Here is a 24,216-nt window from a genome sequence, read left to right on the forward strand (position 1 = left end):
CCCTTGGTCTGGTCTTTTCCCTGCTCTAAACCTCTTCGCTGAGAAAAAAACTAAACGTTTAAAGGAAAAAAGAAAATTCCAATCACACAAGTGATTACGAATTGAATACCCAGGACCTGAATGGAAACAAGACTGCAAGGACTTTTTTCGGTGATCCCTTTGGAAGTGTGTTTGACTGTACCCTGTACTGATTACATTTCTGTTTGACTGTGCCCTGTACTGATTATATTTCTGATTGACTGTGCCCTGTACTGATTATATTTCTGCCATTAAAGTATTCAATCAATCAATCAACAAAGATTTGGTGGCCCCCCTGCAGTCCCCCGCTAAGGGTCCTTGATCCCATGTTTGAAGACCACTGATTTAGACTTCAATCAAACCCTTATCAACTTGTATTTTTTTTTTTTTTGGGTCAGCAATTTTTTATGTTTTTAAGAATTAAGAATATGTGGCGGTATGAGATTGAGTTGAGTTGAATTGTACTGTAAGTCTGCAAACTGTTAATAAATATTTAAACCAACAAACCTTATTTTGAAAATTAAGACCCGGAAATTCTCGCCGCTGACAGGCGGGCACCGGAAGTCTTATATTGGCTGCGTTGACACTGGCGTCTCCGGCCTGCTGGGAACGATTACGAGGCTAGTTCTACTAGCAGATATAAGACCAAAGACTTCAGTTCTTGACTTCTGATCACTCCAAACTAAACCCTTTTTATTTCATCAAAGAAGACACAATCAACATTACGGATACTGTGTTGTGATTACTGATTAACCCCGGGCCGGTCACCAGGACAACTCCAGGACAATGTTTAGTCCAGTGTGACAGACATTTGCAGCATGCATGGCTAACTATAGCTGCTACTTCCAACAGGTTCTACTGTCTGTAAATACAAATATAGTAAGTTTAATTTGAACGAGGGTGGTCGAGGAATATGGATCAACAAAGATCTAAGAAGAACTCTGCTGGTAAGAATAAGAAACCACCTCATAATGTCTCACTCTCATCATAGCCTACTAGCCTAGCCCCTAATAGCCCTGATCTAGCCATGGTTAATGACGCTCGTACTTTACAGTCATGTTTCAGGGCTAGCCCTGAACTAGTTCGGGTCTGATCCATAGCTCTAATGCCGTTGCAGAGCTACCCGGTAATGTTTTAAGACATATTTGTCGTATTATCCTTTTAACATGCTCAAAAAGCACTCTAGTGCAAGACGTATGAAGTGATGGATCATGATGGACAAAATGTTTTGATCATGTGACCATTGCTAGGGTCACACTTAGCCCCTCTCGGAACCCTACATAAAGCTTTTATGAAATTTGATGTCGCTAATGGGTAAAGTAAACAAAGTGTCAGAAACTTTACTACATTCGGGTTCTGCTTGCGGGGCTAGGGTCACACTCAGAGTGACTTTATATTTGCCTGCACTGCACTTATTTATATACTACTTGATCTATATCATCCATACAGGTGTGTCTGCCTCGCCTGTTGTTCCTCTGGCCTCTCTGAGGCTGCTGGCCTCGCCCCTCCAGCTGACCTATGCCTACATCTGGCAGGTCATCCAGCAGAGGGACGTCAGACAGTACAGCAAGGTGGAGGAGTTTGTTACCACTGTGTTAGACACTGGGTGTCAAGATCTCCTGACATTCAAGCAGACCGCTCAACTCCTCCTGGGACTCAGAGCACGGGTGAGAGCTCTTTGCCATGCAAGCACTTTATGCTCTGCATTAATTTGTGAGTGCAGGAATGTGTTGGGGGACCGTGTCCTCCACAGAAAGTGTTTTTATTTTATTTATTACTTTCTAAAGTTACATTAAGTCATAGTCATAGGTATGTACTCATCAAGTACATACCACCATTGTCACCAATGGGGAGTGGGTGCACTGATTTAAGGGCTGCTAGTGCTAGATAGACATTAACATGCCGGCTATAAAACTAGCCTAAAATGGCAGATTTTCTTGTTCAAAGGCCATTATGAGGTCCCACCAAACATAAAAGGAGGTGGGTTTGTCTTGCCACTGTTCTGCACTCATCATAACGGTAGGGCACTGGCAGAGGCATCCAAGTGTACCCAAAGTGAGTGGGATACTGTGGGGCATGAAAGTCCTCTATGTATGTTAAAGCCAGAATTGTTCCTCAGTTTTGTTGCTGCAAGAGTGAGGCCTAGCCAACACCAACTCAGACATTCCTGGATTGCTGCCCTCCACAATTTCCTATCCAACATCAGGTTCTTGAGCTCTGCAGTGTTGTCAGCCAAGCTGTCGCGCTGCCACAGCACGTCTATATAGGTGCCGGTGGTACGCTTCTTTCTTTCTCCTCCTGGCTTTGCCCTGGTTTGGCTCCCATAGGGTCAATTTACTTGCCTCAAGTTCTGGGTGCCTGACGCAGTGCCCTGCCAGCCTCATCCTTCTTTCTCTGACTTTGTCCGTGACCCGTGGTAGGTCCCCATAGAGGTCCACACCTAGTGCCCTACATAGGGCAGAATTTTATAGGCTGAACTTACTGTACCACAGTACCAGGCTAACTTTAGTGACATTCCAACATTGACGTGTTTGTCTGAAAGTTATAATGGATCATTACATCTCTGTTATAGATCATTTTGGAGTTGCTCCAACCAGAGGCTACTCCTGACCCCAAAACCATTCAGACTCTCATCAACAAGCTCAACGTCTGTCGCACCAAGGTAACATTATGAATATGGGATTTAATTTATACTTGCTTAGGAAAGTTCATTGAGAATAGACACTCTTTTTTTCTTTCTTCCAGAAATGCACTGCATCCCATTTATTCAAGTAGAGTAGACTCATTCAAATCTGGTAGCTTCCCAACACAAACAATCCACAGTACCAAACAGTAGAGTGCTGCATGCAACTGGATTTGTATGAATATATTCTTTAAATGGAATTATAGACCTCCTTCAAAATCGGTGATCACATAGGACAATGTGGCGTATGGCTTATCAGCTCTAAAAATCCTGGATGGATGGATAAATGGATAGATGATCAAAAAAATAATAAATTGCGTATGAAATCGAGTTGGCACCGTCGTTTTGGGGACATTATAAGTGTGTTTAATAATAACATACTACTGTGTGTTGTGTTGTTACTTAACCTATTTTGACCTGAGATCAGATTTAAAAAAAATCTGAAAAAGCTATGTTTCTATGTCAGTCGTTCAAAAATAGCAGGCCTACAAGCTCGTAGCTTGTAGATCTGCTATTTTTCAATAGCTAAAGCATAACATAACGCTAGGGGTTCCCGCCCAAAATGGGTGTTAATAAAATACCACTATGTGTTGTGTTATGTAATACAATATCACTGTGCGTTGTGTTTTTGCAGAAGGATGCAGAGGTGCAGCAATGTCAGACTAACTTCATGGATCTGGTGCAAATGCTGCTTAAGAACCTAGCACAGAGAAAACAGTTCTTCCAGGTAAAATGATGAAGTCAATCTGAAGGAAGGAAGTCACCTAATCATGTAATGAATATATATTTAATTATCTTCTAGTCTAGTCTTTAGCAATCTGGGAATCAGTGAAAAAAGAAAAATCAATTCCGGTGGTGTGTCTTTTGTTTTCATTCATAACATTCCTAAACTCATCAAAGGAGTTGCCGACAGATTCCGCGGCGGAGCTCTGAATCTGTCTTGAGCGATAGATACACATTACACAAGTCGTATTACACACACACACACACACACACACACACACACACAGTACATGACACTGTTAAATTGTCCTGGATATTTCATTTCTGATTGTTTTAGGATGTCTTCCCGGTTCAGTATGGTCCTAAGTTTGATGCAGCTCTACAGACCATGGTAGGAGGCCTGGTGTGTAAACTGGAACAACTGCTGCCTGTACCCAACCTGACCCAGGTAGGTGCAAAATGTAATACTTTGCATATTACTAGTTACTGTCATTTTAAAGCACTGTTTGGTTCTCCATGTCTGGTCCCGGGACCACCAGGGGTCCAAATGAAGCCTTATGGTTCTGTAACTCTTGAGTGGGTACTACAAATGGAACCAAATGAACCCGTTAGGTCTATTTCGGTTCCATTTGTTTAATTATCAAACTGAAATTAGAAAAAGGTTGCTAATCACTGTTTTAAATGAATAACTAACGTAATACCCACTATTCAATGTCTCTCTGTCTCCTTCCATCTCTCAGCTTGGTGCCATGATCTCGACCTCTATGGAGGCATATGCACAGTTCATCCCTGACCCCAGTGACCTGAACACCCTCCTCAAGCACCAGGCACCCAACGCAATGCCGAAAGGCGTATATGGTATATTTTGTTTTATCATGAAAACTTTATTTACATTAAGTTAATTTATTACAATTATTGCATTATTTATTTTACACTATTTTTTTGTAATGATACTTATGGACATTAAGCTGAGTTTAAACTCTTGCCTGCATTTCAGGAAAATAAGGAGAGGAGCGTAAATCATATGTCATGAGTCATTTCAAGTATACTGTAATAAACTCATAGTCATTACTCTAAACATGCCACTATCGTGGTCCTTTAAAATGAATAAGAAAACATTAAAAGTAATTTTATTATTTTTAATAAATGCACTTAAAAATAATACTACCTAGAATGTTAACTTATTGTGTCCCTCTGGTCCCTCTGCACCACAGACCTCTCATCCAATGTGGGCGACTGTGTCCTCTCTTCACTGTCCTACTGTCCCCCCGTTGTGGAACCGCCCCATTCACCAGAAATGGTAGAGACCGCCGCTGCGAGCGCAGCAAGCCCCGCCTCCTTCAGCGACGATGACGACGTGGGAGAGATGTTCATAGACTCGGACGATCAGGTGACAGAAACCCCTGCTACTCCCGCGGTACTACGCTTCTCGCAACAGAGAACGAGAAGCAGAAATGATACATCTACAGACCCTGTGGGGCAGAAAGAAAACACAAAAACCAGCAGCCAATGGAAGCTGCGTGAGCTAAGGGTCACTTTGCAACGACTCAAGATGAGAGGTGGGAGGGCAGGCCCAGAGAAGCGGGGACAAAAAGTGAAGAAGAAACCCAAGCCTCCAGTAGACAAGTTTACAGGTGAGTCTTACTTCAAGTGCCTCCCCTACCGCTGTCTCTGCTGCTAGACCCAGACCACCTTTACACGAGAACGGTTGCCAGAGAAAACGGTAAAAGTCCCGCTGCGTTCTTCTTTTTATTGACCCTTTACACGAGAATGCACACGCTATAATGTCGTTAGGTGGCGGTAACGGAATACCAGATAGACCAGTCACCCACGTACGAGAAGAAGAACCAGGTAGCTCCCCCCCCCTTCACGCAACCCTATCTGGATTTTTCTTTTGAATAACGCTTCCAGACCACAACATCTCGTCTCTGCCTGCTTTCTACTAACCGCATCGAGTGACACGCAGGCTGACAGGCAGCCCAGAGGCATGCAGGCAGGGCGTGCCACAGGATGGTTATATTTTATACATGCATTAGGCTGCTGCTACATAAACGCTGCGTTTTCACCCCCCGAAAACGGCGCTCTCATCTAAAAGGACGCCCGCAAATGATACTTTATTGTGCCGTTTTCTAGGAACACCGTTCTCATGTAAAAGGGGTCTCGGAGCACACTGTTTCCGGATTCAGGGCTTGCTGACCAACCGTCACAAGTTCCGCAGTGGCATTCGGCCGTGTGTAAATCATGATGTCATTAGTCATATAAGCAGTAATGCCAAGTGAAGTATGCTGTGGCCCATACTCTAAACATGCCACTAACATGGTCCCATTTAACCCACATGTAAGTGTAACCTATACGTTGTTATACCACAGAGCTATCTCTGTGTTGTTGCTATTTAAAATGTATTAACATTTAGGTTTTCAGAAAACTTGGATTAGGTTTTAGAAGGTGTTTGTAGAACTCATTAATTACAAATGCACTTCTTAAAAATCACATTACAACTTAGCATGTTCACTTATTGCGTCTCTCATGTCCTCCTGCACCACAGCCATCTCATCCAATGTGGAACCACCGAAGTCACCAGAAAGGTTCGAGACCGCCGCCGTGAGTGCAGCAAGCCCCGCCTCTTTCAGCGACGCAGAAGACGCGGGAGAGATGTCCGGCGACTCGGACGACCATCAGGTGACGGAAACCCCCACTACTCCTACGGGAAGCAGCTATACTAGATCCACTGACCCTGCGGGGCAGAAAAATCAGGAGAACACTTTTGAGACAAACACTGCAGCAGCCACACCGGGAGCTAGCACAAGTCAGGAGAAGACTCAAGAGGTCTCTGGAATTAAAGAGTACATACATATCCAGGACAGACGCAGAGTTCAGACTAAAGAGCTGCAGACAACAACCCCATCTGGAAATCCGCTAGATACACCAGAGCTACAGAAATCTCTTTTAAGGTCGATTCCTTTAAAGACTGCCCACCTGCCGATTCAGAATGTTTCTGCCTCGCCGAATGCAACAAGCGCAAACTCCAGCAGCCCACAGAAGCTACAGACTCGGCGGGTCACGCTGCAGCAATGGGTCTCCCAAGTTGCTACTAACTCCCTGTCACTCCCAGCCCTTCCGCCTATTCCCCAACTCGAGCTTCCGGAGAAAAGGCCCCGGGGAAGGCCCTGTGGAGGCTCTGTGAAGCAGGGACAAGAAGTGCAGGAGACCCCGGCAGGCTCCAAGGAGCTGACACAAATAGTGAAGAAGAAACGTAAGCATCCAATAGAAGGGTTTAGATGTAAAACTTGCAACAGGCCCTTCCGGAAGCAGTCGGTGATGCTAGACCACGAGCGCATCCACACGGGTGAGAAGCCGTACCTGTGCACAGAATGCGGAGGGAATTTCCGGACGCAGCGCTGTCTGACCAACCATCAGAAGATCCACAGTGGCATTATGCCGTACACCTGCGGCCACTGCGCCCGTGGTTTCATCAGTGTGACACGCCTAAGGAGGCACAACCTGGTCCATCTCGCCGAGAAGCCCTTCTACTGTGAGATCTGCAACAGGGGCTACACACAGGCATCGTACTTCAGGAGGCACATGGAGTGCCACACCAGCCAGACGAGCTTCCCCTGCAAGCATTGCGATAAGACTTTCCCAACAGAGTACAAACTGGAAGACCATCAGCGCTGGCACACTAGGGACCGCCCGCACATGTGCGAGCTCTGCGGCATGACGTTCATGACGCCCAGCTCGCTGAAGTACCACATGGGCTACCATACCGGCAAGAAGCAGCACCTGTGCTCGCAGTGTGGCAGGGCCTTTGTCTACATGTGGGACTTAAAGAGGCACCAGAAGCTACATAAAACACCAATGGTCAAGATGCCATGCCCCGTCTGTGGGAAGAAATTCACCAAATACTGCCTGAAGGTTCACATGGTAACGCACTCCACGGAGAGAACCTACCGTTGCCCTATTTGTGATAAGGCCTTCCGCACTGCTGCTGCATTAACGAGCCACAAGAGGCTACACTCCAACGAGCGACCCTACACTTGTGACATCTGCGGGAAAACCTACAAGTTTTCATCCCACGTGCGCGAGCATAAGAAGTTACACACATGCAAGCAGCCCTACAAGTGTAACCTTTGCGAGAAGGCGTATACCTCCTCTAGTAGTTTGAGGAATCACAAGCTGTTGCACTCCAAGGAGACCACTCCAGGATTCTCCAGAAAACGGCGACACAAGAGCAAGCATAAGAAACATTCCCCGAAAAGGAAGTATGATGACTATGACGACAAAGGTTATTGATGTTCTCCAAATATGCTTTTCTTAGGTTAGCTTTTATTCAACGAGCATTTTAGTTTAGCTTTTATTCAACATGCATGCCATCCTCCAGCATCTTCCGATGACCCTATGATCTTCTTGTCACCGGTCAAAAGAGCATCAGTCCACTCACTGGTTCACAACCTTTTTTCCCTTATTACATCTGATGAGACTCTCCATACGTGCACACGCACACACCTCACACGAAGGAGACATAACCCCTTCCTATATATTTAAGTTCAGTCCTCATACAACAAATAGCAAAAAATGCAGATCTATCAGTGAAGAAGGGGGGCCTGAACCCCAGTGTGGGAGCCACTGCATTAAGTGTTGAGGCTTTTATTTGGATCTTATACCCACAGCTGTATATTCCTACGGTAGTTTAACTAGTAGCTCTTTATTACGAAGAAGACTAGGGCTGAACTTCAAAGCTTGGATGTTGCGTTGTCCGTTGCATTGAAGCGTAATTCATGCAATTCATTAAGCAAATATTTGGCAATTATCATTCAGGACCATCTGCTTTGTTTATGTTTTGTTTTATTATGACTCATATTGACTAAACTATGATGTGGATATAAGAACGCACAGTAAAAGAAGTTACAGGCAGCCAAGAATTAACATAATTTGTATCTGTAAATGATTGTTTGAACTAGCAGTGTATGATGGAAAAAAATACGGAAAGCTAAACTGAATTCATTCTGTAAGTCATTTTTTTCAATATTCATTGTGACAGAACCTGAAGTTTAGATACAATGAAAAAAGTCAATTGATGATTTATTTATTGTTTGTTGGAAATGGTCAATAAAAAATTAGAACGCAACGGGACCGTTTTATCTGTATAATGGTGTTCGGTGGCAAAGCTGCATTATACAGGTTGGTGTCTCCCAAATAAATGTATTTTAGTAACATGAACCATTTTAATTTGCGACCCAAAGTAATTACTTATTAGAGAACTAATCATTTATACCCCATTTCAAAAATATCAGATCTGAAAAAATATCTTAAACTTGTATTATTCTTTTTGTATGTGTCCATAGTGTTTGTTCCTTTTTAAGCTACCTCTTGTGCTATGTTCTACTTCCTTGTACCTGCAGTTTATTGTTTACTAATGGGATTGATCTACCTGTCTCATTATTATTATTATTAGTGTCATATCAAGTCATATTGGTATAGACCAGTTGGAAAGGTAAATGTTTTACTCACAACCCAAAATGGGCCCAGAGTCTGATTTGGAAACATTACCTAAACTTGGCAGCAATGTATTATTATTATTATTACAGTAGGTGGCGCTGCACTTCACCATAAAGCTAACCTCGCGTCACCAGGCTTTCCACCAAACTAAAGATATGATCTTTTTATACAGAACATATATTTAGAAAAATAAGACCCGGACGTGTTTGTTATATTGAAAATACTATTGCAATGTATGTGATTGTAATGTTCATAGATGGTAATTTTACTTGGTATACAGAACTTATTTTTAATAAATAAGACCCGGAAGTGTTTCCACTTCCAGGGACAAATTCAGCCGAGCGAGCGCCGAACGCGAGCGGCATTAGGGGCGCTTCAGTTCCGTTCAGCTCAGCTGGCTGGAGATGTAAACAACGACTGTTTAAATTATATACCCCTCCACGTGGCAAGATAAATATTACTTTTTTTCTTTTCTTAAAAAAAAATAATCAAAGACAAACAATATTTTGATAACATTACAGATGTGAGTTATGTGACTAACCCAGGAAACTTCAGTGTGTGACATTAGCAGCATGGCTAACTGGCTAACTAGCTGCTAGCTGACACCAACAGGTTCTACTGTAAATAATACAAATCTAAAAAGTGTTATTTGAACGAGGACTATGGAGCAACAATGGTCAAACACGCCTGCTGGTAAGAAACTGCCTAAATATCTTTAGATTATATCCTATAGTGATGATAATAATAGTAACTTAAAGCTTCGTTGCTGTCGGGAGGAAACCGCCTAACTATTTTTTGGGGTTTTTGATTTTATTCCATAAATCAGAACACGATTTACTGTGTTAAGAAAATATTGAACCAATGGAAAGTAGTAAAAACGCTTTGGACATAACCTCTTAACTCCATTGGACCCTCAAACTGTCTGCTAAAACAGCTAACTCTACCACCACCTAGGCTCTCCCCCGATTTTGGAGATTCTTCAGCAGCAGAGAACGTTTTATTTTTAAGTGTTTTATTGTGACTGTGAGAAAATATAGCTGATCTACAAGCTCACCTCAACCGTGTCAATTATCGTTCCAACCTTTTTCGGTTGATCTGTGATGATGGCACTGTGGCAGTGTTTTTTTTCTTCTAAAAATAAGATGCAGTTTGCTTCATTGCTTTGGAAAATATCAGTAATGTCAAGTGAACCAGAGAATAGATGGGCAACTTTGATGATGGAGGGGGCCACATTGTATATTATGCGTTTTGAGCTTTACTTGTAGGTCAGCTATTTTTTGCTATAGTTGAATTAAAATCATTTTTTTTTTTTTTTACATTGGAATCCTGAAAAGTAACATTTTTATTTAATTTCAAATGCATTTAGGTATATGTTTACTTTATAACTAAATACAAATACATTGGACATAAAAAAATATATTTTAATACTAGCCATTAAGCTGCTAAATAGACTTAAAGCGGGTCATGTTTGCATGTTTGGTATTGTAACAGCTGAAATGAATAATATTTCAGTATTCTGATATTAACCTGAGGGCCACAGTAAGTGATGGTGGGGGCCGCATGTGGCCCCCGGGTAGCCAGTTGCCCATGTATGAAGTAGACTACTGTGTTCTGGGTGTAAGCACAATAGCACATCTAGGATTCCATGCGCGGACAAAAGCCACTCGTGGCCGAGCCACTCTTCTGGGTTTTTAGACAGATGGTGGATGGAAAAGAAGCTCCACCCACGCGGCAGGATGCCTCAGCCAGATTCCAGGAAAAGCTTGCCCCCGCAGCATTCTGCCGCATGGGTGGAGCTTCATTTCCATCCACCAGCTGTCAAAAAACCTGGACGAGACAGCGGAAAATGGCCGTGCCTGTCTGCCCAAATGTGGAAACACTGATAATGAACTGAACTGGTGGGTGTGGCCCATAAAACATAATTTTAACAGATTCTGTACACTTGAAAATACTTTCTCCTAGTATAATCATCATAGTAGTACCTACCCGGTGATTATGTTTTAGGGGGGATTTTTTTTTACAAAACCTTTGCATCTTGAAAGAGGATAATTCAAGCTGGCCCTACTACAGCTGCAATGTTGGTTTAACATTGTTTAATACAAGATCGGAATTTATTTGGAATGGGTTGTCAATGGAGGGTATTGCAACTCTAAATTCATCCCATTGTAAAAAGAAAAATGTGTGCATAGACGGCTGACAAAGCCGGTTGCACTACGGTGCATTCGAAACCCACAACTTCCATGCTGCTGCACACTGGGCAGGCTCTTTACCACTGTGCCACCCAAACGCCCAAACTGCAACACAATATAGGTTTCCCTACTTCATCTTTCTCTCTCAGTTCAGTGGTCCTTCCTTGGCCTAAAAAAAACATTGAAGACCCCTGGCCTGCACTGGAACATATTTATAGTTTCACTCCATCTAACCAACAGTATTTGCAGTGATCATGTTGAGAGTTTCGCGTTGTAACTTGTCCCTCCCTGGCAACTTTTCCCCACTTACAGGAGGCCAACTGACCTGCTCCACCTTGTCTCTTATGGTTCCAACCTTGCGTCTGATGTCAGCGTTTGCCTGGCAGGTGGTTCAGCATTGTAATGTGATGCATTATGGGAAGGTGGAGGAGCTGGTGCAGTTGGTGACGGAGGTGGTCCCAGACCTGCTGAGTCTCAGAGAGAAGGTTGACCTTCTGCTCGGACTGAGAGCAATGGTGAGATGGACGTTTTGTTTAAAAAAAGTGATTTAGTACAGTGGTTCCCAGACTTTTTCATGTCAAGGACCCCCAAATTGACACTAATTAATTAGCCCTGCGGACCCCCATTTGAAAATAATTATGCCAGGGACCCCCACCCCCATAAGAGAAGATTTTTACGGCTCTAGTAGTGATTCTCCACCTGTTTGTCTGAGTTACAGACACATAAGGGTCCATTTGGTTCCTAACTATCGTTTAGCTGGGGACTCCCCACTTTAGGAACCACTGATTTAGTAGATGATGAAGACTTATTCCTGTTGTTGACCATACTCTCACTCACAATGTGGCCATTTTCAGGCTGCAACCAGCGGTCCAGTGTCTGCAACAGACTTACAGACACTGGTGTGGGAATTCATCTCCAGACTGGATAAACTGCTGCCTTTACCAGACATCAAGCAGGTACCATAATGAATTATACTGTAGACCTGACTTATTTACCGGCCTTTTGGTTCAGGGTGAATATACAATGAATATACGGTCAGTGAGACGTGAGAGTGTCTTGTTTGCAACTGCGTTATGCCTTTCTTGCGACGCAACCTCATTCTGGCAAGAACCATTGTGATTATTTGGCAGTTCTTTGTTCTTTTTTGTGTTCAACTTCTTCCGGGGTCATACCTATGTTCCCTCAGCCCTATGTTCCCTCAGAAGGAGCATTGGTCCGAGGTGCGCTGGGGGTCGGGAGAGGGTGGGTGGTTAGGTTTAGGTGTCTGCCCCGGGGGAGGTTAGGGTTAGGGTGAGGGTTTGAGGTAGGTTGTCGATCGGACCGTCGGCATATTGACGCGGACCCGAGGGAACATAGGGCTGAGGGAACATAGGTACGGTCCCCTTCTTCCTTGGACTTTTGCAATATGCATAACCGTGATTGGCCGTAACCTCACAATATCTTGCCTAAACCTAAGTTTAACCCTAACCTCACAAAAAACTAGGCTTGACCTCATGCTTACACTAACATGAAAAAAGAAAGGAAAAAAAGTACACGTGCGGTCGTGGTGGGATTTGAAACAATCGTTGTTGAAACATGAACCCCTTGTCTTTAAATACTGAGCTATCAAGCTCGCTGTTCCATCACAGGTTTGGATGTTATTTTATTTTGGGTTTAGCCAGAATGAGGGTCTAAGAAGGATTCAAAATTTTCATGGGCACTTTGGGAATAGAAGCTGCAGCATTATGGGACAGAGTTGTGAGCTAGTGTATAGTAATAATTTGATATATATATATTTTTTTGTAAATTCAAATGGGTGTTCCCCTTGTTCATTTCAGACTGCAGAGTTGCTCGGTGCTGCCCCCTCTCTCCTGGAAGAATGTGGACAACTGGAGTTTGAACCAGCCCAACTAAAGACACTGTTAGACCATCACACACAACAAGATAATGCCATAGAATGTACGTCGTGAAATCCTACTGGATATTTTGTATGCATAGGATTGCCGTTGGATAGCGTTTGGGTTTAATCCGATATTCGGTATGCTAAACCAGTACTTTTAAATGGTGCCGGTATCTGATAAATAATAAAAGGCACAAAACGATTGCATAAATGCAAGATTTGCAATGAACGTTACTTTACAATGTAGTAGTAGTAGTAGTAGTAGTAGTAGTAGTAGTAGTAGTAGTAGTAGTAGTAGTAGTAGTAGTAGTATAGTAGTAGTAGTAGTAGTAGTAGTAGTAGTAGTAGTAGTAGTAGTAGTAGTAGTAGTAGTAGTAGTAGTAGTAGTAGTAGTAGTAGTAGTAGTAGTAGTAGTAGTAGTAGTAGTTGTTGTTCAAGTTGCGTTAGGGAGGCCTCCAATTCTGGGGCCAACATTCACCGAAATTAGCGGCGAGTCACAACAAATCACTTTTGATGCGTTTTTGGGCTGACAATAGCAGATCTATAAGCTCACAACGCTAGGGGGAGTAGATAAAAAGCCACAGCAATGATGTTTAAACAGGAGGAAGTATTGTATTTAAGAATAACTATGTAACGATCTATCCTCCCAGGTTCCTTGGCTCAGACTCAGAGTCTGGATATTCTTTCATTATGGGTATCGGCTCCTCAAAGCAAAGCACAGCAGGACTGCTCCAACAGAACGACGAGGTCTGGGAGGAAGCTGAAACCACCCAGGACCAAGGAGGACAAAGATGGACAGTCTGATGATCATACATACAACATTGAGGAAGAGGATGATGCCATGGGAAAGCAAAGTGATGAAGAATGGCTTCCATTTACAGAGGACTGCAGTAGGTGGCTGCTATATACAGTATAGTATGCTAGTATAAAGCAATGGTTTTCTGGTTATTATTATTGTCACTCATGTTCTGTTTAGGTCCTACTCGAGTTGAGCCTCACCCAGCTGCATTGATGACCCAAGCAGAACCATCATCACCACATGCCCAAGTTGCTACTGCTGGTGAGGGAAATTTTAACTAAAATTTAATTTAAGCTATTACACACACCTTTACAAATGCTTCCCACCAATGGTTAATTTGATATTCAATTACACGTGAATACTCTCCACCATTGCCATTATGCTTCTTGCATGGATTCACTACTGCCACCCTAAGGTGTCCTTGGGTATTGCTCTGTAGGTATTCCTATGCTCTGGGGCTTCGTGCAGCCAACGCATAGAAAGGTATGCAGACTATGGACGAAGACCATTTTCATTTAATTTCCTATTCCTCATAAAATATGCCATTGCCTGGCCCTGGCCTGTATCTCAAAAGGCCAAATAAATATTTGATTAAAGGAATGTATTCAGCAAAATGTAGATTTTTATATTAGACATTATTTATTGAGGGAAATTAAGATTCTCAGATGAAAAAAACAAAAAAAAGGCTGCTTAACTAACTGGTTAATCGATAAGCGTGCGTGTGTCGTCGTCCCCCCCCCCCCCCCCCCCCGAAGCTAATCCCTCAAAACCACTCCACTGATCTTTGCCAACTGCCAACAAAAGTACCGCCACCAGGGTAGTTTTGTTTGGTACTAAAGTTTATAATGGAAGTCATGTTGCTCTGATCAGGCTTAAACCTTGCCCACATTTGGAGTCATACTGTACAGGGCGTTGTGTTGACAGCAAACGGAACACGGCAAAGGACAGGCACTATATAGCTCACTGGAAAGGATGTGTGGGAGATCAAGATTCAAACTAAACTTTTAACTCTTAACTTTTATCATTTGCAGTTTCCAAGAACAACTCCATGACATGGTGGACCTCTAACTTCACACGAAAGAAGAAGAAGACGTCGTACATGGCACGGAGTTTTGGAGATACGCTCTGCGAGTTGGTCAGGAACCATCCACATCTGTACGACGAAGCATCGCCACTACGCAGAACGCATCTCCTCTCCACCTGGGACGACGTCAGCAGAGCTTTAAAACTAGGTCAAAAAGAGTGCAGGCTTAAATGGAAGGCCATACGTGACCGTTTTGTAAGGTCCAGTAAGAAAGATCCGGAGAAGCGGACTCGTCACGATCTGGCAAACATCCAACGCCTGGCATGGTTGAGTCCATACCTTAAAACTCGTTTGTTTTCTGCGATGACAAACGTTCCAAATGATGATATGGTAAGTGTCATTATGTTTCCTCAAAGCACCGTTTGCCAGTTCAAACTGCAAAAATCACACCTGTGTGCACTGAGCGGTGCAGGCTGCTCAACAACACTGCTGGATCCCTGCAGTTATTGACCAGGTTTCCTATTCCCCATTCCACCAAGTCTTTGAGTTTTGTGTGTGCATAACTTCCTTTTCCTCTTGCTGTGTTGCCAGACTTGGCAAGAGAAACAAGTGGCTAGGTCTATGAAAACAAGCAGAAATGAAAATAGCAGATCTACAAGCTCACAGCGACATATTGTGAGGTTGTACATCTGTTATTTAAATATAATATTTTGAGTATTTCTTAAACATTTTAACAACATTTTCAAATGGATGTCCGTGGACAATTGCATATTAATCTGGGGTTCCTTGACGTTAAGAAATGTGGGAACCACTGGTTTATTCAACATTAGGAAGTAATCCCAAATAAGCAACTACTATACACTTTAGAAAAAGCCCAAAAAACACAACCAGCTACTACCAATAATTTGGTAGTTGCTGGTTGTGTTTTTAATTTATGGACGGGAACCAAAAAATACCTTTTAAGCCTCGGACAAAGCCAACTCGGATTGTAAAAACTCATGACAACAAACACAATTTTTTTCGACTGAACAAATAATTTAAAAAAAGTGTTTTTCTTAAAAAAAAAACTTCTTTCTAATTATTTGTTCGTCCCAAACAATTGTGTTTGTTGTCAGGAGTTGTCAAGATCCGGGTTTGCTTTGTTAAACTTTCTTAAACGTCTATGGGGGAAAATGCATGGGAAATGCTTTTCCGGGCCTGTCGTCGTCATGAAAGGGCAGGCGGCCGGGTGGGTGGGTGGGTGGAAGTTCTCTGGTGCACATCAAGCAAGGACCTGAGCTGGTCACAACATGTGGGCACCGTTCTTAACCCATACAGACCTGAGGCCGATTCTACAAAATGCCTTCTAAATCAATAGTTCTCTCACTTTCAAGATGTATTTGTTTATTTTTCAATAGCATATTTACAAGCTTGTGGTACAGCACGAAGTGACATGCTATATTGCGGGGCTTTGAAGAAGGGTCGGCATCGGGGACTTTCTAGTAGGAAGAGGCCAAATGCCCAAAGTGACCGGGTGCTTTTTTTGCTAGTTCTGGTTCGCCTTTGCTTATTGACTGAGTGTGTCCTCCTAGTAGTGAACCTACCTCTTCTGTATAATACTGTGCCTAAATGACAGTCACCTCATCTGCTTTCTACTAATGCCTCGCTCTGCCTAACAAAATAAATTCAGTTGTGAGAATTGTATCATAATTATAATTATTTATTATTAATTTGTTGACGTTATTAGCTTAAATCCCCCTGTATTACTTTGATTCGATAATTCAAACAGTTATGAGCTTGTGTATCGAGCACAATTTGATGCACTGTATTACCACTTTTATTTGTACAAATGGGTTCGGCTTGTTTCATTTCAGGCACCAGAGTTGCCCAGTGCCCAAGAAGAACCATCATCACATGCCCAAGTTGATACAGCTACTGCTGGTGAGGGAAATTTTAAACATTGCACTTACCTTTACAAATGCTTCCAACCAAAGGATCATTGTCTCCACCAGGCCGAAGGCATGGGGAGAGAGTATGTTTATGAACTCCGTCCGTCCGTCTGTTACCAGCTAATCTCCGGCACAGTTAACCCACACACTCCCTAGATGCCAACGATGAACCTCTGCCCCAAATCTTCCAGAACCGCCTGTTATAGCGCCACCAGGAGGCCAACTTTCTTTTGATTTTCAATTATACGTGACGTGTATTAATTTACATACTTGTCACCACTGCCATATGCTTCTTGCATGGATTCACTACTGCCACTCTAAGGTTTCCTTGGGTATTGCTCCGTACATACGTATTCCTTAAAAAAAAGGATCCCAAGATTTTGTAACCCATTTTTCGCCAACCTAGTCCCCATATATGGGGGACATGGGGAGAGAAACATACTTTTACATGCTTTTACATACGTATTCCTAAGCTCTGAGGCTTCGTGCAGCCAACGCATAGAAATGTATGCAGAGTATGGACGAAGGCACCCAGTCTGTATCTTTTTCTGTACTAAATTGGCGTTTAAGGCTAGTTCATACTGGATTTATAGTACGGATATAGGCTTTAGAGAGGAATGCACACGCAGATTAGACACACCAACGGAACGACATGTGGAAACGACGGCCGGACATGCGGTCGAACATACACTGCTCCGTGCTTGCGGTCAGGGTTAGGTTAGGGTTTGTGGTATGTTGTCAGTCTAATGACAGTCGGACCAATTGTATGTCTAAACTAAAGCCTGGAGACTTTTTTTCCCCCTTTTAGCCAATTGTTTTTACACTTTATTCTTCCGAAATTAATCATTAAGCCAGTTAATTCCTGCCCTCACGTTTATGTGTTACCCTACTGGCTTTCCTGCCAGTGAGTAAACCCCCACCACAGGATGTAGCGCCTCTATCCTACTCCTGCCATTCATCATTCTCCACTGACGGGTGCCGGTTCCGTAGGAGTACTTTCAGTGACACATATGAGCCTGCCCGTCCCACTTCCCTCCCCTGAATATGGTGTTTGTATTGACAAACACCTTATCCCCTAAGCGAGTGCTCAAATGGGTCTTTATGGAATTACTAAGGATGATAACAATTAATAATTTATCAATGAATCACCGTTGTAGCGTCAAAGTCCTATTACTTTGGGCTACTGGTTGTCCAACGCCGATGATCTAGTCTAGATGTGTGATATAAAGATTGATGTCCAAACGTTGACTTAAAGTTCAAAATTGATATTTTATTCACTGTAACTTGTATTAAAAACGAAAAAAAAGGCCTGGGCCGTGGCTCAACGGTCCAGGCACCTTGCCTGGTAACCCAGTCTAGCAGTGTGCCACGGGTCTTTACTGCATGTCATGTCATTTCCTGTCAGCCTACTGTCTGTCCCTCCATAAAAAATATAAAATAAAGGCGAAAGCCACAATTTTTTTTATAAAAATAAGGCAAAAAAGAATGTCAAAACCATATAAATCACCAGCGTATGTCTCACAGTCAAAAAACTGTTTGCCTTCACATCAGGACAACAACCAAGCATTCCATCAGGTGTCATTAAATAACCTGGTCGACCTTGGCCTTGACCAAGCCCTTGGAATGATAAATACATAAAATGAACAGAAAAGAAATGGCTCTTACAACCAATTCTTCAATTAAACATAACAATGAATTACAAATTCTATTCTATCATTGGGTGGTTTTCTGTGAATGTAATGCTGTCTGCCCACGCACGTGGCCGAGGAACGCACATGTGGGCCGGTTAAAAAAGTCCCCCCCCCCACCTTGGTAGCCAGAGAAACAAGTCTCTGCATTTGCATGTGATGTGACAGACAAGACGGTGCACTTTTCATTTTATTCCTCATAAAAGATGCCATTGCCTGGTCCTGTATCTCAAATGATCAAATAAATATTTGATTAAGGAATGTATTCCTTCTGTATATCAGTAAAATGTAGATTTTTATGTTAGACATTAATTATCGAAGGAAATTAAGATTCTCAAATAAAAACAAAAAAAACCCTGCTTATCAACTAACTGGTTAATTGATCGATAAGCTCTCTCAACCCCCCCTGGAAGCTAATCCCTCAAAACACTCCACCCATCTGTGCCAACAAAAGTACTGCCACCGGGTAGTTTTGTTTGGTACTTTATTGAAATATTTCACTTACATCTTTATAATGGAAGTCCTGTTGCTCTGATCAGGCTTAAACCTTGTCCACATTTGGAGTCATACTGTACAGGGCGTTGTGTTGATCCATTGAAAGATGGACACCGCAAACGGAACACGGCAAAGGACGGGCACTATATAGCTCACTGGGAAAGGATGTGTGGGAGATCAAGATTCAAACTAAACTTTTAACTCTTAACTTTTATCATTTACAGTTTCCAAGAAATGTAGGAAGAAGAAGTATTTCATCATGGGAGAAGGTTTCATCGATAGACTCTGTGAGTTGGTCAGAAACCATCCGAATCTGTACGACGCTACATCGCCACTACACGGCACACAATATTCCTACGCCACCTGGGATGTCGTCGGCAAAGCCTTACAACTAGGTGGACAAGAGTGTAGGCGTAAATGGAAGTACATACGTGACCGCTTTGTAAAGGCCGTTAGGAAAGATCCGGAGCAGCAGAGTGGTCGTGATGAGGCACTGATCCAACGCTTGACATGGTTGATACCACACCTTCAACTTCCACCTGTGATTCCAAATTATGATATGGTAAGTGTCATATCTTGCATCTTATCTTAACATCTAGAATTGGAGGAGCCCTTGGAGAGTTTGTGTTCAGGTTTCCTCAAAGCAACATTTGCCTCCAAACTGCAAAAAATCACACCCGTGTGAACTGAGCGGTGCAGGCTGCTCAACAACACCGATGGCGGCCGGAAGTTCTCCGGTGCACACCAGCAAGGACCTGAGCTGGGCACATCATGTGGGCACCGTTCTTAATCCTTAAAGACTTGAGGCCGATTCTATGAAATGCCTTCTAAATCAATAGTTCTCACACTTTCAAGTTTCGTGGTTAGTACGAGTCAAGTCACCACCAGCTGAGCTTACGTCAATGAGGAATCTCAGGAACGCAATGTGTTGACAGCTGGGGCGTGACGTATATTGTTTGTATCGTTTATTTTTCAAACACAGTTCTTATATGAAGCGATCTAAAACACCCCTATGGGGATTTCAATGCAACTAAAAGAATACATGAACCTGTGTACTGGCGTCCTCTACTGAAAGTGACGTCAGACTTCGGTGCTCTATATAAATGGATAAAGATGCTATATAAATGCACCATTTACCATTTATCTAAGCTTATTGACTAAGTGTGTCCTCCTAGTAGTGAACCTACCTCTTCTGTATAATACTGTCATTCAGAATGGAAGAAATAGTCTTCAATAACAGTCACCTCAACTGCTTTCTACTAATGCATCTGCCTAACAAAATTAATTCAGTTGAGAATTGTATTAAAATATTATAATTATAATTTTGTATTAATTTGTTATTCGCTTAAATCACCCTGTATTGCTTTGATTTGATAATTCAAACAGTCATGAGCTTGTGTATAGAGCACAATTTGATGCACTGTATTACCACTTTTATTTGTACAACAAATGGTTTCTGCTTGTTTCTTTTCAGGCACCAGAGTTGCCCAGGGCTCCCGTAGCAAGTAAGTAAAGAAACTGACCACACACAGTAGGGAAATGCCAATATTTTCTACATATTTTGAGTTTGGGGGGGGGGGGGGGGGGGGCTCTGTGGCCCAATAGAGATAATTCTGGGGGTTCTTGACATGAAAAAGGTTGAGCACCGCTGACATAGAAACAGGTTTTTCAGAAAGAAAATCCAAAATGGGTTAAACCTTGCCCACATTTGGAGTCATACTGTACAGGGCGTTGTGTTGATCCATTGAAAGATGGACACAGCAAACGGAACACGGCACTATATAGCTCACTGGAAAGGATGTGTGGGAGATCAAGATTCAAACTAAACTTTTAACTCTAACTTTTATCATTTACAGTTTCCAAGAAGAACATGGCACCAGGTTTTTCAAATTCACTCTGTGAGTTGGTCAGGAACCAACCACATCTGTATGATACATTATCGCCACAACACACAATGGAACATTGCAACACCACCTGGAAGGACGTCGGCAGAGCTTTCAACCTAAGTGGAGAACAGTGTAGGCGTAAATTTAAGTCCATGCGTGACCATTTTGTAAAGATCAGTAGGAAACGGAAGAAGAGTCAGCGTGATCTGGAAAGGATTCAACGCCTGGCATGGTTGAAACCATACATTAAAATCCGTACAAACGTTCCAAAGGTAAGTGTCATATCTTGCATCTTTTCTCACGTCTAGAATTGGAGAGCCCTGTTTGTGTTCAGCTTTCCTCAAAACTGCAAAAATCACCTGTGTGAACTAAACGGTGCAGGCTGCTCAACAACACTGCTGGCTCTCTGCAGTTATAGCCCGCGGGCGGCTGGAAGTTCTCTGGTGCACATCAGTAAGGACCTGAGCTGGGCACATCATGTGGGCACCGTTCTTAATCCTTAAAGACCCGAGGCCGATTCTACAAAATGCCTCCTAAATCAATAGTTGTCATACTTTTATGAGTTTTATTGCAGATTTACAAGCTAGCAGTGCAGCACGAAGTGACACGCTTATGAATCCCGACGATATGAATTTATTTAATAAAAAATAAAGGGGGTGGGGGTAGTGAATTATGATGTGCGTGATATGAAATGTGAGCTTTAATTTTATTCCATCTTCAAGTGCTTTTGGAGAGAAATGAGATTCAGTAGTAGAATAATGCAGAGGGGAGGTGTGTGTGTGTGTGTGTGTGTGTGTGTGTGTGTGTGTGTGTGTGTGTGTGTGTGTGTGTGTGTGTGTGTGTGTGTGTGTGTGTGTGTGTGTGTGTGTGTGTGTGTGTGTGTGTGTGTGTGTGTGTGTGTGTGTGTGTGTGTGTGTGTGTGTGTGTGTGTGTGTGTGTGTGTGCGCCCAGGTGATGGTCGTTGATGCTCAATACATCAAGGAAGGCAATTCTGTTTCTGCACTGTCAAATAAATAGGTCTACATCTAACCTAAGATGCCATCAAAGAAATCTTTGTTTTACATGTTCAAACCGTTATGAGCTTGTGTATAGAGCACAATTTGATGTACTGTATTTATTTTATTTGTACAAATGGGTTCCCCGGCCTTGTTTCGTTTCAGGCACCAGAGTTGCCCAGTGCTAAACCCTCTCTCCTGGAGAGTGTAGTAAGTAAGTAAAGAAACTGTTAACATCACACACAGCAGGGAAATGCCAAAGAATGTATGTTGTAAAATCATACCGTGTATATAATGCATGAAGTTGTTTGTTTTAAACTCATTAGTTGAACATTGAAGTGAATTAGAAACAATTGTAATTGGACTATGTGTATGTATGTGAGTCACTCTGTCTGCATATTTGTTCACTAAAATGGTGTTGGACATGAAAATAAATACGCTAAATGATATTGCTGTAAATGGTTTCATAAATGGAGTCAAGAAGAGATGCAAAACTATTTTAATGAGGCTTTGTCGATCTGCAGTGACTCAATATTGTATCATTATATCAAACATGAGACTATGGAGTATGGACATTTTATATATTATATCTAACTCATTTAGGCATTTGATGTAATTTGGTCATCAGATTAATTATTATTTAATGCATAGTTATTATGCATTAATATGTACATAACTGTAAATTGCAGAATGATGACGAGACACCATTTATTCCTTTACTTCCTGAACTAACTATTCTATAATAATCAAATGTAGAATTACAGCTTGTGTTGTGTAGTGTTGGATATTTTCATTATATTGGACCTTCACACAAATAATACAATTCTAGTTAACCCAAATAGATGCATCATGGTTGGTTACAGTTATAATTCCCTTGATAAAGTTGATATGCATTTCCCTTGTAGGTGCAAATATACAGGCCAGTGAAATTCTGATTGCAATTCTAAACTTTTCTCTAGAAGAAAACCACAACAATGATCTGTACAGATAAGGAACTCTCTAACTACTAACTACTACTTATTTATGCATTCTTTAATGTTCCACCCTCCCCAGGTTCCTGGGTTCAGAGTCAGCGTACGAATCCATCCACAGCATCGTCTCCTCAAAGCCAATCTGTGAATCCCATCGTCAAATATTCGGGAAAACCGCTGCCCCTGTTGCTCCAGCCAATAGTCTGTCTTGAGAGACTACCTCAAAGCAAAGCACAGCAGGAATGCTCCGATATAAAGAAGTGGACGAGGTCTGGGAGCAAGCTGTTACCACAGGGGGCCGAGGAGGACAAAGACGGACAGTCTGATCACAGCATTGAGGAAGAGGATGGTGCCGAGGAGGACAAAGACGGACAGTCTGATCACAGCATTGAGGAAGAGGATGGTGCCGAGGAGGACAAAGACGGACAGTCTGATCACAGCATTGAGGAAGAGGATGGTGCCGAGGAGGACAAAGACGGACAGTCTGATCACAGCACTGAGGAAGAGGATGGTGACGAGGACGGACAGTCTGATCACAGCACTGAGGAAGAGGATGGTGACGAGGAATGGCTTCCAGAGAACTGCAGTATGTTGTCAATGCTGATACACACTATGCCAATATTATATGGCAATAGTTTTCTTGTTGTTGTTGTTTATTGTCTCTTATTGTCTCTTATTGTCTATTTTAGGTCCTTCTGCTCAAGTTGAGCCTGACACAGATGCATGGATAACACAACCAGAAGCTGCTGGTGGTGAGGGACAGCATGTGTTTGTTTTATTGGTCCGTGTAACCCTAAGAACTGCTGTACATAAACCCATTTCCCATACAATACTTACCTGTTAAATAATGACCCAAATCCTGATGACTTCAGTATATTTATTCAGCCACTATTGTCATTTGACTGATGTATCGTGACAGTAAGTACTATTACTTTAAATGCATGGGGATGGGGCCATAGCGGATCAAGATCAACAGTGCTCAAGACGGATCTGTCCGATATTTCATATTCCATCCTAATTGGCTAACATTGGCTTTCAAAGTTTGCAGGATTGTCCCGTTTTGCAGCATGCAATTTACGTGAAATCTTTCACGCACTTTCCTACTAGGCTGAGGAATATATGCCACCTTTTCACATTGTCCTGTTATAGCGCCACCAACAGGTGGATTTTTGCAAAACACATTTTTGGAACACAATGCCTCAAATCATCCAATTGCCATCAAAGGCGTAAGAACACACAACCCTTTTCACATTGGCCTATTATAGCGCCACCAGGAGGCCACAACCTGACCTGGCCTGGTGTGGAGACCTGTGCCCCTAGGGGACACGCTTTTTTCTAGTTTAGGAATATGTATTCCTAACCTCTGTGGCTTCATGCAGCCAACGAGTTGACATTTTTGCATGCATGCACAGTATGGACGGAGAATCGGTGTCCGTGAACCA

The 24,216-nt window shown here is 42.6% G+C and overlaps 2 protein-coding genes across 5 annotated transcripts in view; both read left to right on the forward strand.

Annotated features, from left to right (window-relative positions):
* The first annotated feature begins 629 nt into the window (after positions 1–629).
* LOC308311193 (uncharacterized protein) lies at positions 630–8,552 on the forward strand. The gene is made up of 8 exons (XM_080757800.1): positions 630–965; positions 1,468–1,685; positions 2,591–2,680; positions 3,336–3,428; positions 3,762–3,872; positions 4,165–4,282; positions 4,639–5,058; positions 5,970–8,552. Exons 1-8 carry the CDS (start codon positions 932–934, stop codon positions 7,712–7,714), a joined length of 2,829 nt encoding a protein of 942 aa, XP_080613926.1. The 5' UTR covers positions 630–931; the 3' UTR covers positions 7,715–8,552.
* A 785-nt stretch (positions 8,553–9,337) lies between these two features.
* Positions 9,338–24,216, forward strand: part of LOC308311311 (uncharacterized protein) — a 48,793-nt gene continuing 33,914 nt past the window's right edge. For all 4 annotated transcript variants that reach the window (XM_080757982.1, XM_080757983.1, XM_080757984.1 and 1 more), the window contains exons 1-14: positions 9,338–9,613; positions 11,422–11,624; positions 11,964–12,065; positions 12,927–13,047; positions 13,639–13,878; positions 13,965–14,048; positions 14,819–15,201; positions 16,665–16,731; positions 19,147–19,484; positions 20,397–20,427; positions 20,779–21,080; positions 21,969–22,017; positions 22,857–23,360; positions 23,464–23,526. In XM_080757982.1, coding sequence (XP_080614108.1) covers positions 9,583–9,613; positions 11,422–11,624; positions 11,964–12,065; positions 12,927–13,047; positions 13,639–13,878; positions 13,965–14,048; positions 14,819–15,201; positions 16,665–16,731; positions 19,147–19,484; positions 20,397–20,427; positions 20,779–21,080; positions 21,969–22,017; positions 22,857–23,360; positions 23,464–23,526 — 2,518 coding nt within the window. In that variant the 5' untranslated portion in view covers positions 9,338–9,582. The remainder of the gene's footprint in view (positions 9,614–11,421; positions 11,625–11,963; positions 12,066–12,926; positions 13,048–13,638; positions 13,879–13,964; positions 14,049–14,818; positions 15,202–16,664; positions 16,732–19,146; positions 19,485–20,396; positions 20,428–20,778; positions 21,081–21,968; positions 22,018–22,856; positions 23,361–23,463; positions 23,527–24,216) is intronic.

Source organism: Protomyctophum bolini (assembly GCF_963924005.1).
Source record: "Protomyctophum bolini genome assembly, chromosome: 23".
Classification (NCBI taxonomy): Eukaryota; Metazoa; Chordata; class Actinopteri; order Myctophiformes; family Myctophidae; genus Protomyctophum; species Protomyctophum bolini.